The sequence below is a fragment of the Diuraphis noxia genome, unplaced genomic scaffold (genome assembly GCF_037042655.1).
Source record: "Diuraphis noxia isolate RWA-SAM2 unplaced genomic scaffold, SU_Dnox_SAM2 contig0005, whole genome shotgun sequence".
Taxonomy (NCBI): Eukaryota; Metazoa; Arthropoda; class Insecta; order Hemiptera; family Aphididae; genus Diuraphis; species Diuraphis noxia.
In genome coordinates, this window is record NW_028301715.1 from 41,892,114 (window position 1) to 41,906,521 (window position 14,408).

At 33.2% G+C, this 14,408-nt stretch overlaps 3 protein-coding genes across 3 annotated transcripts; all 3 read right to left on the reverse strand.

Moving 5' to 3' along the window:
* Positions 1–1,094: 1,094 nt before the first annotated feature.
* LOC107166254 (uncharacterized) lies at positions 1,095–2,501 on the reverse strand. Its single transcript, XM_015514842.2, has one exon. The coding sequence runs from the start codon at positions 2,358–2,360 to the stop codon at positions 1,335–1,337; it is 1,026 nt and encodes a 341-aa protein (XP_015370328.2). The 5' UTR covers positions 2,361–2,501; the 3' UTR covers positions 1,095–1,334.
* A 1,500-nt stretch (positions 2,502–4,001) lies between these two features.
* LOC107166265 (uncharacterized) lies at positions 4,002–5,356 on the reverse strand. Its single transcript, XM_015514854.2, has one exon. It carries the CDS (start codon positions 5,268–5,270, stop codon positions 4,206–4,208), a length of 1,065 nt encoding a protein of 354 aa, XP_015370340.2. The 5' UTR covers positions 5,271–5,356; the 3' UTR covers positions 4,002–4,205.
* A 6,685-nt stretch (positions 5,357–12,041) lies between these two features.
* On the reverse strand, positions 12,042–13,779 carry LOC107166263 (uncharacterized). The gene has a single exon (XM_015514852.2). The coding sequence runs from the start codon at positions 13,663–13,665 to the stop codon at positions 12,412–12,414; it is 1,254 nt and encodes a 417-aa protein (XP_015370338.1). The 5' UTR covers positions 13,666–13,779; the 3' UTR covers positions 12,042–12,411.
* Positions 13,780–14,408: the final 629 nt, after the last annotated feature.

Sequence of the window (14,408 nt, forward strand, 5' to 3'; positions counted from 1 at the left end):
CATATTGTACTGAATATCAAGTAGTAGCAAATTATATAATAATCATTGTAATTATATTCAAAATTTAAATTGTATTGTTTCATTTTTGTATTACAATATTTCAACTGTAACAAAACGGAAAATGATAAACAGATATAGTGTTGTGAGCATCACGGTTTATGGACTGTGATGCTGCGTTATATTTTATATTATATCTTAAAAATTATTTCTAAAAGACGACAATTTTTTGTTCCGTTCTTATATTATTTTATCCGTTTTCGTATATTAGATGGTTGTTTAGAAAACAATACACACTTTAAATTAATATGATAATATATATACTTTATTAACTCTTCAAGTTGTAATTATCTATTCTGCGTAAGCACACTATTAAACTCGAATGAGTTAGTCACTGGACTGAACTGTTGACAAGACCGATATACAGTCGCGTATAAGTAAAAAAGGGATTAGACGCCTACGTACCCGCGTCTAGCAATTTACTATATTATAGTTAACAAATAAACTACCTGTATTCTAAGTTAAACGTAGTGTTGGCTATATTAGGTTAGTCTTAACACTAATATGTAGCTTGTATAAAATATAAATGATAAATGCATAGTACATACCCATCATTTTCGATATAACACTTTAATAAAATAAACAAATTAATAATTATCATATAATAACCAAACAATACTATAGAATTTGTTGTGAGCATGATTAGGTACATATTTACTAATAACAATTTCCGAATTTCTGTTTTTATTTCTTTAACAATTAAAAAAATATTAATTAACAAAAAATATTTTAGATTTCTAGCAAACATTAAAATCTAATTATATTTAAAATGTATGGTAAGGAAATGGAACGTAATATTTCATATTGGGCCTCATACCTAAACCCATAACATAATCGCATAATAACCCAAAATCGAAAATTGTATGGTTATCATATGAGCACTCACTGTTCATTTTAACAATCTAATTAAACAATGACACCTATTGATCAAATATTTTTGGGCCGTTTTGCTTTTGAACAGTAAAGTTGTATTTCTGAAAGTGTCTATTCGTTTTTAATTCATAATAAGATTTACCAATGAATTGTAGAAAAACAACTTCTGATGACGAATTATTATATATTGCACGCATATATTATTTATATTAACATAACATTTATTTATGATGACATTTTAAAATATCTGATGATAAATGAAAACTCGATCCGACACGATTTCTAAAACTTAATTGTATACATAAAAATTAAATCAACAACGATAATTATGATACCTATCAATTATTATTATAACCATCACAACGCGAATGTTGAGGTCACCTACATCGAGTATGTCTGCGCGTTCAGGCGTCTTCGGACGGCGGCGAAGAGTCTTCATGTTTGGACTCGGGCTTAGCTTCACTCGCCGACGGGTCGGATTTAACCTGCACCTTAGTGCTGTCCGTCCGCGGTCGATCGCGGTAGAAGAACAGCGACGACCACGTGTTGTCTGTCATGGTGACGATGTTCAGGTGTTGGGCGTTCAGGATCATGTGCTCTGCTTGTTCGATGATCATTTCGGCCATAGTGTTTGAAGCGATTATCGGTTCGAGATATGGGTCCATTAGCATCGGGGTTTTCTTCGGCACGCCTGTTCTCCGATAGAACTCCTCTTCGGTCGAGTATGTGAGACAGTTTGAGATCATAAAATCGGAGATACTACCCAGAAGTTCCTTCGTGGACTCTTTCAAATAACTCGGGTATTTATATCTGTTTATGTGCTGAACCCCGTTATACTGCAAAAGCTCGATGCTCCTCCAGTAGACGTCCAATATTATGGTCAAATCGTCGTCGGCCACGGTGGACAGCAAGTCAATGTACTTGGACGTATTCTTTTTCATCGTGTCAGCAATACCCTCAATTAAGATTGGATCGGCTTCATCGTCGATCAACTGTCTTATGCCCTTCCACTGGAAAAAAACTTGCTTGAACGTGTAGCAAGCCAGCGCACCGCGCACTGCCTTGGCGCCGTACTCGACGAACGACCGGATGGCGCTGTAATGGTTGGTTATGGTGGTCAAGATTTTGCGGACATCGTATATGGGCACCTCGCCTTTTTTTATGGCGTCGATATCCTGCATTGGCCCCAACAGGGGCGCGTCCAACATTCTTCCTTGGTGAGGTGGATCACCCAGCAGCAAGATGTGTTCATCTAGTATGTCCGTCCACTGTTCCTCGTACATCATCACATGCTCGAGCAGCTGCACCGCGTCCTTGTTCGGCCGGTAAACCCTGGTCGGCTTGCTCCGCGGCCGTCGCACGTCGTCCGCCACTGCCGCCGCAAACGCGGCCACCAGCAACAGTCGCGCTGCGCCTCCACCAGCGTACATGTTTGTCGTCGTCTATATAGCTTTAGCTGCAACGGAACCGGTTTCTCGTCTGTAATGCGATTTGGCGACGGCTGGCAACGGAATGCGCGCGACTATCGACGCGACTCTCGGCGCGAACACTGGCCACGGACAGCCACGTAAACACAGCCGTGTCACGTTGTCTGTTTAAACAGCGTTTCGCGACTTTACGGCCCGACGTGCTTCAACGCGCAACGCCAGCGCGTTTATCGTTCCATTTCGTTGTGGGTTTTGAAAACATTATAGAAATCGTATTATAGAACACACAACTGTTATTGTTTCCATAAAATGTTCAACTATTACTACAATATTATACTCATTCAATGGCACGCAAATTAACACGCTTAAAAGACAAATCCCAGTTAAGAGCATAATTATTGTTTTCAAGTTTCTTTGCATAATTGTAAGGTAGTTTAAGAATCCGTTGTGATCATCTATTTCCAGAATAGGCCAATTTAAAATCCTGCACTGTTAAGTACGTCATATCTATAACTGCCGTTAATACCGATAATAATTATTCGTAAAATACCATCATTGTTTTTTGTGTTTAATCACTGCATGTATAATAGTATTTAAATAGGTACATATTATAATCAATTGATGATTCCTTGGTTTGATACAAACCTTTAATATTTAATTATCTGAATCATTGTAGCTAGAAATGTGCAATTATATGAAGGAATAGGGGAATATGGGGTACAATTTAATACAATATTTTGTTATAGTTTAACAAAAATGTAAAATAATCACTATAGGCGAGATCAGGTGTTAATTAAAATTAAAATAGTAATTAACTTATTTTTCAAACTGAATGGATTTAATATTGTCTCATATTAATTTAAACCTTTTATTATTAAATAAATTGTTGTTTATTAATAATTTAGATATAGCTCAACGTTCTTAATTTTTGATGCAATTAACTAACTCGTTGTTAAAAAATAATAACTTGTAATAGCACACCATGTCGATGGTAATTTAATCACATTCTTGAATATTTTTCATTCACAGTAATTCAATATTATTCTCCAATATTTTTTAAAATTTTAAACACAAAATACAATCAAGTTAATTCATCTCCGTCTCCACTAAAACTTACCGTAGTTGAAAAAATCTCTACGTACCTACTGCTAAAGGACTATTATTTCGACATTTGATCTTTTCAGCCAAATAGTTACAACATATTTTAATATACTTGTATGTACTGATATTTTTACGAACAAAATCTGTTACGATTTATCAGTAATTTATTTACTGGTTATTTTGATTCGTAGAAAATGTCTACGATTTTACATTTTTACGTACTTTAGTATTTGTTTTGAAATATAATGGTTTCCTAAAGATATTTATTCTGTTAACAATCGATTAATAATCACACTTGTAAAATGTGTTTTTCATTTACCAGGCTCAATTTCCATGTTTTTTAAAAATGTTAAATACAACAAGTGTGTATACATTTTCCATTTATGTATCTTGACTCTTGAGAATATATGTTTCATAAAAAATAATAAATTTGTATTTTATTCACATAAAAAAATAAAAATAAATATATAATAATATATATATACATGCTATATTGTATACGTGAACATTATAGTATTATTACACAAATTAGCTGTCAGCAAATTAATATCATGTTTTCATTTATTTATTTAATATTGTAAAATATTTTAATTAAATAACTGATTGATTAATACAATTAAAATTTAAAATAATACGTACAATAACGTAGGAATATAGTTAAAAATATTCAGTACTGTACTTAAATTTAGTTAAAAAAAACAATATATATCTATATACCACATCGCTAAGATTACATTAATACTATAATTATTTTCTCCTAAATTTATTGCCAATTTTCTTTAAATTGTCGTTTAATTTTGAAATAAGCCCTTTCGGCATTTTCGTTTCGATTGGTCTCACGAGAATGTTATTTTCGAACATCAGTTTCCAAACATTCGGTGGTAATTTTCCTAGGAGAAGTTTTTTGAATTCTTCTAGAAATAACATTCGCAACTGGTGGGCTTTCCTTACTACCAGTTGCTTTGGAAGTGTAGACCCTTCTGTAGTGGACGTCGATGAACCATCCGATTCAGGTGAACGTTCTATATCCGCCACGTTAAGTGTCACGATATTTTTTTTATGCTGGTCATACCAATGTGTTGGGTACTCGGCACAATAATCGTTTTTCGTATCCAGATAATCACTTAGTTTAAAGGCCTTACGTTTGATTTCATTCTGGTACATTTTCGATTTTTTGTTTTCCTCACCGTAAGTGACCCACTTCGTTCGTACCTCACTGAAAAACTTGGCCACTGCGATCAGAGGAACTAGATCCGCGTCGAAGGTGGCCAGCAGATTGGCGATTATCTGAAAATCTTCCTCCAGGCCTTTGAGGTGCAAGGCGTACTCATTTATAGCAGAGTGGGGTATAGACTGTATGGCATCTAGCTGGAGCTTAGCGTGTCTGCTGAACAGGCACTGGGCTGAAACGGCCACTATATAGACAGCGAACTCCACGTACATGCCCGAGTGAGAGCAGTGCGTCATGACGTTTTTCACGAAATCGATCGCGTTAATATTTCCTTTGATCTCGGGGAGTGATGGACAGAACTCTTTAACCAGACCTGCGTCTTCAACCACATCCGGTTTAAGCGTTTCGCTCCAGACAGCCGACCATTCCGTATCCATAGCCAGCACCGTGGTCAACAACTCCAACCTATCCCGATGCTCGGCCGGAATTCCGTCCATCATCAGGCCGCTCTCTTCTTCTAAACTGAGCACGCCGCCACTACCGATGCCCTTCAACGGCGGCAGCAGAAGTAGCAGTAGCAGTAATAGCGATGGTGCGGATATAGCGTAACTTCCGCCGAGTTCTATCTTCGTAGCTATCATCGCGTCGTTCACAGTATGGCAGATAATTTGAGGACAACGTTCTCGGTTACCGCGAATTCGAACAATATTGTGCGGCGTTTTTTGAAAGGGAACAAAGAGAAGTTTATAAAGTATATTATGGAAGAGGAAAAAGACAACAAAACAACAAGCTTTATTTACACAGTTTTTTATTATTATTATTAAGCCATACAACCTGCAACCGACTGCTGTAAGTCGTCTGATGCACCGAATCGATTTTAAAAAATCGACTATACGGAGTGCGTCATGAATATTTGTACCTATATAAAATGTTTTATATGTAAATGCGTCCATGAGTAAATTCATTTTCAAGATACACACTGTAAAACCGTATACAGTTGGCCACAATCATAAATTTCAAAATTTGAAATCTCACCTTTTTTGTTTTAAGTAGGTATCCAGTTATAAAATATCCAGTTTTTATTTTTTTCATATGATTTATTGTTAAGGGACCTCTTAAGATGATATCACAATATCTAGGTGACTAGGTACATACAATAATTATATGATCAGACTAGAACTTAATTTCTCACAAATTATTCAAACTACCATTTCTCGACACAGCTCATAATACTAAACTATACTATAGTGTATTCTAAAGACATGTATATTTTTCAATTTAGTTAAAAAATAGAAATTTGAAAATGTGAATAATGGCCTAGTTAGTAGTTGACAGGTTGTTACTTGTAGGTAACCATCACTCGATACAAATTCGATACTTTTAATGAAAACTTGATCACTAGATACTTTTTATTGTGGTTTGCGACCATCTGTCTATGATACTAGTCATCTGCAGATCAAACGAACTTTAAAACATTATACAATTTTCATTCTGATGGGATTGTGTTTAATATTTTTGGTGTGCTATTCAATATGATATTTTACGTGTAAATCAAAATGTACAATAACACTTAATATATTTTAAATTGTTATTGTGAATAATATGAAATATTATTTGGCACCTGATATTTCAAATGTATATTAGTATTTATATCAATCATCAACACATCTATTCATTATGGAAACTATTTTTAGAAAGCATGTCACAAACGCACATACATATAAAGTTCAACCAACTAACAGTTAGGTCTAACGAGAATAAACGTAAGTACTTCTGCAGTATAAGCAATGTTGTATACATACTTAGTTGATATTATATAATATTGTAGTAATGTAAAAAGGAGGAGAATTTGAAATGTATATGTGTTTACCTCTTTTGTGTATATCATGTATACACTCTATATTACTACCTTCTTATATGTATATATGTATACACATGCAAATACATATATGCATATAAGGTTTTGATTATTTATACATTAAATTAACTTACCCTACTTCGACTGAAGTCTTTTTGAGTGTTTGATGGACGAAGGAAGGAGAGGTTTTAACACTAATTAATTTATAATTCAATATTAATTGACAACACAACTGTTAATTTAGAGGTATATAAAAAGAGCATTTATTATTTGAGACACAGAAAAATTACATTTGAAATATCTTAAATCGGCTCACCACGTATGTCTGACGCTAAGGGCGTACGCAGAGAGAGTGACGTTGCATATATCTGGCCGATGGTTGAAGGGTATCGTCCGAGCACAGAATAGATAGAACAGATTTTGTATAAAATAACATAACAATATATGACCACAGATGTTTATTATAATATAAATATCTATGTGGCTGTATAATACCATATTATAATATAATATATTATGTTGAGGGACATGATGATGACACTCTTTTTAGTATAACCTAGTTGTGAAGAGTGGCTATCATTACAATATTGTTAGTGAAGCCTAAAAAAGCTATAATATGTTTGCCTTCATAATTATGAAAAACAACAACAACGGCGTAAAGGTCAATCATTTATTAGTACAATTTATACTTTGCGTATAGTTACGCCGTGTCACGTACAAACCTCTTGGAAAAAAGAAAATGAAGAAAAAAATTTTTAGTCCTAGAAAGTTTTACAGTCAATGTCGTTCTTTACTGTAGACGCACCAATCTCGTAAAATTGAGTTCAATAAGTTAAGTAACCAAAATACGAAAGTATTGTTTATAGATGAAATAATGTGTATAAATTATTATTGCGTATCGTAAAAAATATTATGTGTTTAGATTCAAAATAAATTATTTAGCTGTCCTTTTAAATATTTTGACTATTTATTGGTATACCAAGCTACATCTGGACCGGTAAACTGTTTAAAATACGACAAAGTCGATTAAATGAAATTATCTAGTACTTGGTTATAATACTATGTCACTATGATTTATTTATATTTGATTAATAATTTAAATTATAAGTTGAAATACCTATAACGGTTATATATGTTTACATTTTGTATGCGAAATATAATATAAAAACACGATAACACGTTTATATGGTGTTTACCTAAAATTAAATCGACTAAAATTAAATATCAAGTTTAAAATGTGTATCATGCGTTAAAAATAGAGCACTGCGGTTATAACTATTATTAGTGTAAAACTACATTGAAAAATTGTATGCTATAAATTATTATTTCTTTATTTCTTCTCTTATCTAAATGTATATAGATACACCAGCTAACTAAACTAACAATAATATTTTAAATTGATGTCATCAAACAATATTAATACTATCATTTTAATTTAAACCTTTCTTGATACTTAAATATGTCGTTCCACGTTGGCGTGGACATGCCGTTGATCCACGGTAAATCGCCAAAGACAAAATGTAATTGCAGCCAGCTCTCTTTGATCATTTCCTTGTAATCCGGCATGTCGCCGAAAGACTCACCAACATTGTACAATCCAGGATTTGTCGAGACTCCTATCATCTTCGCCACCTGCTCCTCCATAGATGTATCTTCATTGTGTTTGGGTATCTCGACGCAGTTTTTACATATGAAATCCAGCATTTCGGTGGATCTTGTCTCCAGAATATTGTAGTACTCGTTTTTGACATCCGACTCCATGGCCATGCCTTTCGTCTGGTATATGTCAAAAAAACTGAGCGTGGCAAGCACGTGTATATCCGTGAACTGGAGCGCACCCATCGTCATCAATATCGACTCGATAACCGACTTGGATTTTCCTGCCCAGCTGACTGCTTTCTTCTGATTTTTATTGCGTTTCATTTCCATGCGAATCAGGTAGATGAGGTGCACCATGTGCTTATACAACAAACACTTGAACGATACCATCAGTACCTGTAGGCCCATGTCCAGTATACTTCCCACCACGTACCGATTATTTAACATTATGTTTCTGACAAACTCGTACGGTATAATGCGGTCACTGTCCGTCACTACTGAACCGGTCGTTTCCCCAGCACCAGACATTTCTCCTCCACCGAATGCCTCCACTTTGCCGGTAGTTCCTTCTCCGCCAGCCGGTGCTGCCGAAGTCCCCTGCACCTCATCCGTGGTGGGCGGCTGGTATAGCGCGTTCTTCAGAAGTTCATAGTCGATGATATGCTGATAATACGTCCGATCTAGCTTATACACGATACTCTCGAGGAATATTTTCTTCCACAGATAGTCTTTGTTGACGATGGTCGAAAGTAGCTCCAACTTTTTATCGTAAGCTGAAAATGCACGGGCACCGATCGCTGAACATAAACACGCCATGAAGGCCACGGTCCACGGGCACAGTCGAGCCATGGCAACTGAATACGTGTCACGTCGGCACCAATTTCGATGTTAACACGATTAGAGTGCGCGGGAACCCGAATACGTTTGCCACGGAAATATCATCGTTAAATTTTGGTGCGAACACCTGCTGATTATTGCTACCACGGAATACCCGAATACAAGTTTTATGTAAACACGGTTAGAAAAACAAACCGGAATTGCAATCGCAATCGCAAGGCCTGCAGAAAACAAAATGTCACGGCGAAAAACACTATACGAAACGATCGCGGAGTGACTTACTAAGCGGCGTTGTTGTTTATTTGTTCAAGTGTAGTCGTTACTACAACGCAGCAAACAGAAAAACTTTAAGCAGTGATCGATTTTTACATTTTTCGATTTTTTTTTGTTAAGCTATTATAGACAATAAGAAAACATTGAAAAAAAAGCGGGTAAGTCGTGTATGTCGCTCTGCTGTACAGTAGGTTACAAGTGGGTTACTGTAATGGATGAAATTAAATTTGAATCCAATGATATTATATCATTGTATACAAAAAACGATTCTGAGCGAAGACGGTTTATCTGTCTAGGATATATTATAGATAATTAAAAATTTTCAAATCTTAGATTTAAAAAGAACAATTTTTATGAATTTCTAGTTTGAAATAATTTGCGAATTTTCGTGATTTTTACATATGTTGTCAAAATTCAAACTTTGAATGCTTATAAAAAAAAAATTGTGACTACGCATTTCTTTTATTTTTCAATTTTTATTGTAAAAATATATTATGAGCCTTGTATTAAATTTTCAAATCTTAGATATAAAAAGAAAATTTTTTATGAATTTCTAGCTTAAAATAATTCACGAATTTTCGTGATTTTTACATAATATGTTGTCAAAATTCAAAATTTGAACGCTCATAAAAAAAATTATGACTATGTATTCCTTTTATTTTTCAACTGCTATTGTAAAAATATGTTAGGAGCCTTGTATTAAATTTTAAAATCTTAGAATTAAAAAGGAAAACTTTTATGAATTTCTATCTAAGATAATTTGAACATTGCCGTAATTTTTACGTATTTAGTCAAAATTTGAACTTTAAATGCTTATAAAAAAAAATCGTGCCTACGCATTTTTAATATTTTTTAACTTCTATTGTAACAATATGTTAAGAGCCTTGTATTAAATTTTCAAGCTTTTCTGCCTAAAAAATAAATTTTTATCGATATTAATTTTAAAAAAACTAATAATGATCGAAAATTTGAAATGCCTATGAATAGTTCAACTTAAGTCGAAATTTTTTGAAAATTGCATGGTGGATAAAATATACTTATATAAACATTAGGTGAAAATTTCATGTATCTATGGTCATTTGTTTTAAAGTTACATCAAAAACCAAAATCGATTTTGTCGAAAAATGAGTGTGCGTAAAATTTCCCGTTTTTTCTTTAATTTTTAGTTTGTTTTTCTCGATTATTTAGAAAAGTATTAAGAATTTTTTACTTTTGACCCCCCAAAGTACCAACTAGATTCACTTTCTGATCGAAAGAGGTACTGAAGTCAAAAATCGAAGCATTTTTACTGCCCCAAAACGTGATGACAGACACCAAAAAAAAAAAAAAAAAACACATCATGGTAAAATCAATACATTCATCGCTCCGCTCAGAATCTAAAATTATTCATCCAAATATCGTTTAGACACGCAGTATATTATTTATTATACCTCAAACACTATTGCATAGTAAAAAAGATCGATTTTATGTCAATCGTGTCTATTCCTCATATTACATGAGAAATTGATTATAATATTATTATTATATTAATATTACCTATACCTACAAAATATTGAATATGATGTAATTATATTTATAGTGATTTTCATACACTGTAAGAAAATCCGACCACAGTGTGTCACAGTGTTTATAACTATATATTATTATGAAAAAACCAGTCAGTTTAAAGCATTTACGACTGGTTTTTTTTTTAAACATTTTAGAAGGAATCAAGTTTAGTCAAAATTGTAATTTTAATTAAAACATATTTTTTTTTTTTGATTTTAATTTATTACTTAACATAACTTTAAAGTTTTTGTGTATAACCGAAAATTTAAATGAGGTTTTGAATATAATTATTTTTTTTTCTTAAGAATTTGTCATATATGATAGTAAATTATCTTTAGGATTTTTGTTTGAGAATATTTATTTTAATAATTTTTTCCAATATTTTTTCCTAAGACATTTTTAAATTGTAGTAGTTATCGATAAAGTTTACCGATGAATAAACCATTACCTTCAAATACAGAACAATTACTATGCATAATAGTATAATACCATTATGTAAATGAGATTAACTACAAACATATACATGAAATATAGATATTGACGATATTGTAATAATATACATTTTTGTAAATGTGTTTACATATTTGAATTTTGTAGGTTGTTATTAAACGATAACCTCTCTAGTCTTAATACTCTTTGTTGTTACATATATTTGTCTTTTATTGAACTTACATATTATGCAAAACTGTATCGATTGTAGATCAACTGAAAATGAAAAAAAAAAATCTGAATAATTTGATTTTTTTAAATAATATTTTTCAAATTTGTTGTATTTGTATTAGGTACGCGTTAAATGTTCATATTGTTCTTCCAGAGTAACTAAATTATCTCAAATAGTAAAAAAAAATTAAAAAATAGTGAGTGAACTGTAGAATGAAAATCCAAGCGTAATAATGTTATGTGAATTTTTGATTCTAAATTTAAAAAAAAACATTCTATAACTATTCGCTCAAAAATTGTCTTCACTGAATAATTATGATTAGTGAATATAATATACCTATGAGTATCTAGCTATTATATTTTAACTGTCATCATTTTTATAAGCTTCAGTGACGGTAGGTGATGCATTATAATATTGGATTTTACGTTGTCATGATATGATGTGTTTATAATGCCATATTATATTCTTTGATTTTAAACATTATCATATTATGATAATATAAATGATCATTTATACACAAAACACGTTTTTTTTTTTTTGCTCGACGTTATGATCATTTTGAAATATATAGATATAATAATATCTATTATATCCTATGAACAGTAAACACTTTCTTTAGGTTGTGAGTAATAATCATTTGATGTCGGAAATGATACTTCAATATAATTTCGATTTTATAGTAATTAACAAAATACATTAAGAGAAATAATATTGTTATGCAAGAATAATAAAAATAATAAAATGCTAGTATAAAAACATGTCACTAACATTATTATATTACAATAAAAGTATAGTTTCGCTTATATATAATAGAATTTAATGTTTAATAATTGTTTATAGGTACTGTAATATATAATATTAACACGCAATATCGAATATAGAATATATAAATTTACCTTAATTACAATGATTATTCCAGTTATATTGTTAACGACAAATTATGAATAAATGTGCATAATACGCAATCACATATACTGGATATTTAAAAACGTATAATATTTTCTATTCATGTATTTTCCAACGTCCCTTCGGGTTGTCCTTCTTTGTGGTTTAAGGGTTCCACGTTACTTTCTTCTTGATTTTTTTTCATCGCTTCCTTTAATCGATCTGACATGACTTCATTGGGATTAGGCTTTTTATCCGTGTCATCTATGTACAATTTGATGGACATAGCGATCGGTTTATCGTATTGAAGAATATGTGTCCAAGTCTTCATGGGCATCGTTTGAACGTCTAGCGCATCGTAAACGTCTAGCATGCAGTCGATCACCTTTTCAAACTCTTCCAACTCGCGTCTAAGTGTTGGATCGTCAGGTGTGAGTTCATTTAATGGGGTTGGAGAAACGTCAAAAATGTCATACTTGCCCAAGTACTGGTATATCTCTGTATGGGGGGTGATGTAACAGTATTGATCAATCCTCATGTCCACCTCTTTCTTCACCATCTCAAGAACATTAAACTTAACGAGGTAGTCTGAGGCTGTTTCCGCAGTATCGTAGAAGTACAGCGTATTGGCAAAGAACGCCAACTCACCGTCCACTGCAGCAATCTTGTCCATGAATACTTCAAATGTCATACGCACATCATCCAGCGTGTTTTTGATCAGTTTTTTGATCTTCTTATTCTTCTTATTCTTCTTATTCTTCTTATTCTTCTTCTTATTTTTCTTCTTATCCTCGTCATCTTTCACTTCCTCTTTTGTATCCTCTTTTACATTCTCCTTTGTATCCTCTTTTGCATCCTCTTTTGCATCCTCCTTTATATCCTTCTTCTTGTCGTCTTTATTTTTGACAACTTTGCGCGCCAACGTGCCAATGCGATCGACAAGCAGCATCAGCACAAACGATACGTTGTTATACGTAAAGCATGTGACCGCGGTACTCAGCACGTACGCGGTGAAATCCACATTGGTTCCCGAACGTAGGGAAGATTTGTCCATCAGTTTCTGCAGCACATACATGGCCGTCGGATTCTGATCATCGTTTTCGGTGATCAGCTCAATCTTTTTCACCTCTTCGTCATTGGAATTTAACCTCACATATCTAGGCGGACTGAACTCGGACAACTTGACCTTCTGCTTGAGTATCGGCGACCACTGGACATCGTTGAGCAGCACGTGTCGAAATAGTGCCATCTGATCCGCAAACTGTGATTCCGGGAGCTCGGTAAACAAGGCCGTGACCATGGTGAACCATGACCATGGCCATATCAAGATGATACACGGCAGTAGCACTAGCACCGCCGTTGATGGGCGCATCATCGGTACGGTGTGTTTGGCGGCTGTGTTTTTTTAGTAATGATGGCGATGAACAGTACGTGCGTACCGACGACGTTCGATTTCGTTTGTTGTCGTTGCGCGAATGCGCGGCAATCGGGTGCAATAGCGCACGGTCTGCATAGCCCGAAAACAACTCGTTACTATTCAAACACAGACGCGTTTCTTGCGTTGTTTATGAACGCGGCCCATCCACCAATCGCTGTAACTTTAAACAACTTTGTTGAAAAAACAATACGCAAAAAGTCGAGTCAGCTAAAGTTAAGATTAGGGACTTCATTTCCTAAAAAAAAATGTCGGAATATTAATTAATTTGTGCTCTAAAATATCATTAAATATGCTCATCTGGCTACAATTATGTATTCAAAACTGAAACATTTTAATATCGATGTATATCAGAAAATATTTTTATTATTTAAATTATTGTGTAATTTATGTTTCTAACAACTTAACCAATTAAAGCTTAAACTCAAGTCGAGAAAAACTATAGAACCTATAGCAATATATGCCATATAAAAAACCATAGAAATTAAGGATTAAATGATATGGCATTGACGAACTAATGAGCATAAACCTACTGTTAACAGATTTCCATTAACATTTATAAAATTAGGTAGATACTGTTTCCCTCATCATCCGTTTCCACCAATTTAAAAAAGGATTTATTTAAATTTTCAGTAACATATATCAATACCTGAATTGGTAATATTATTGATATGTGCATTTCG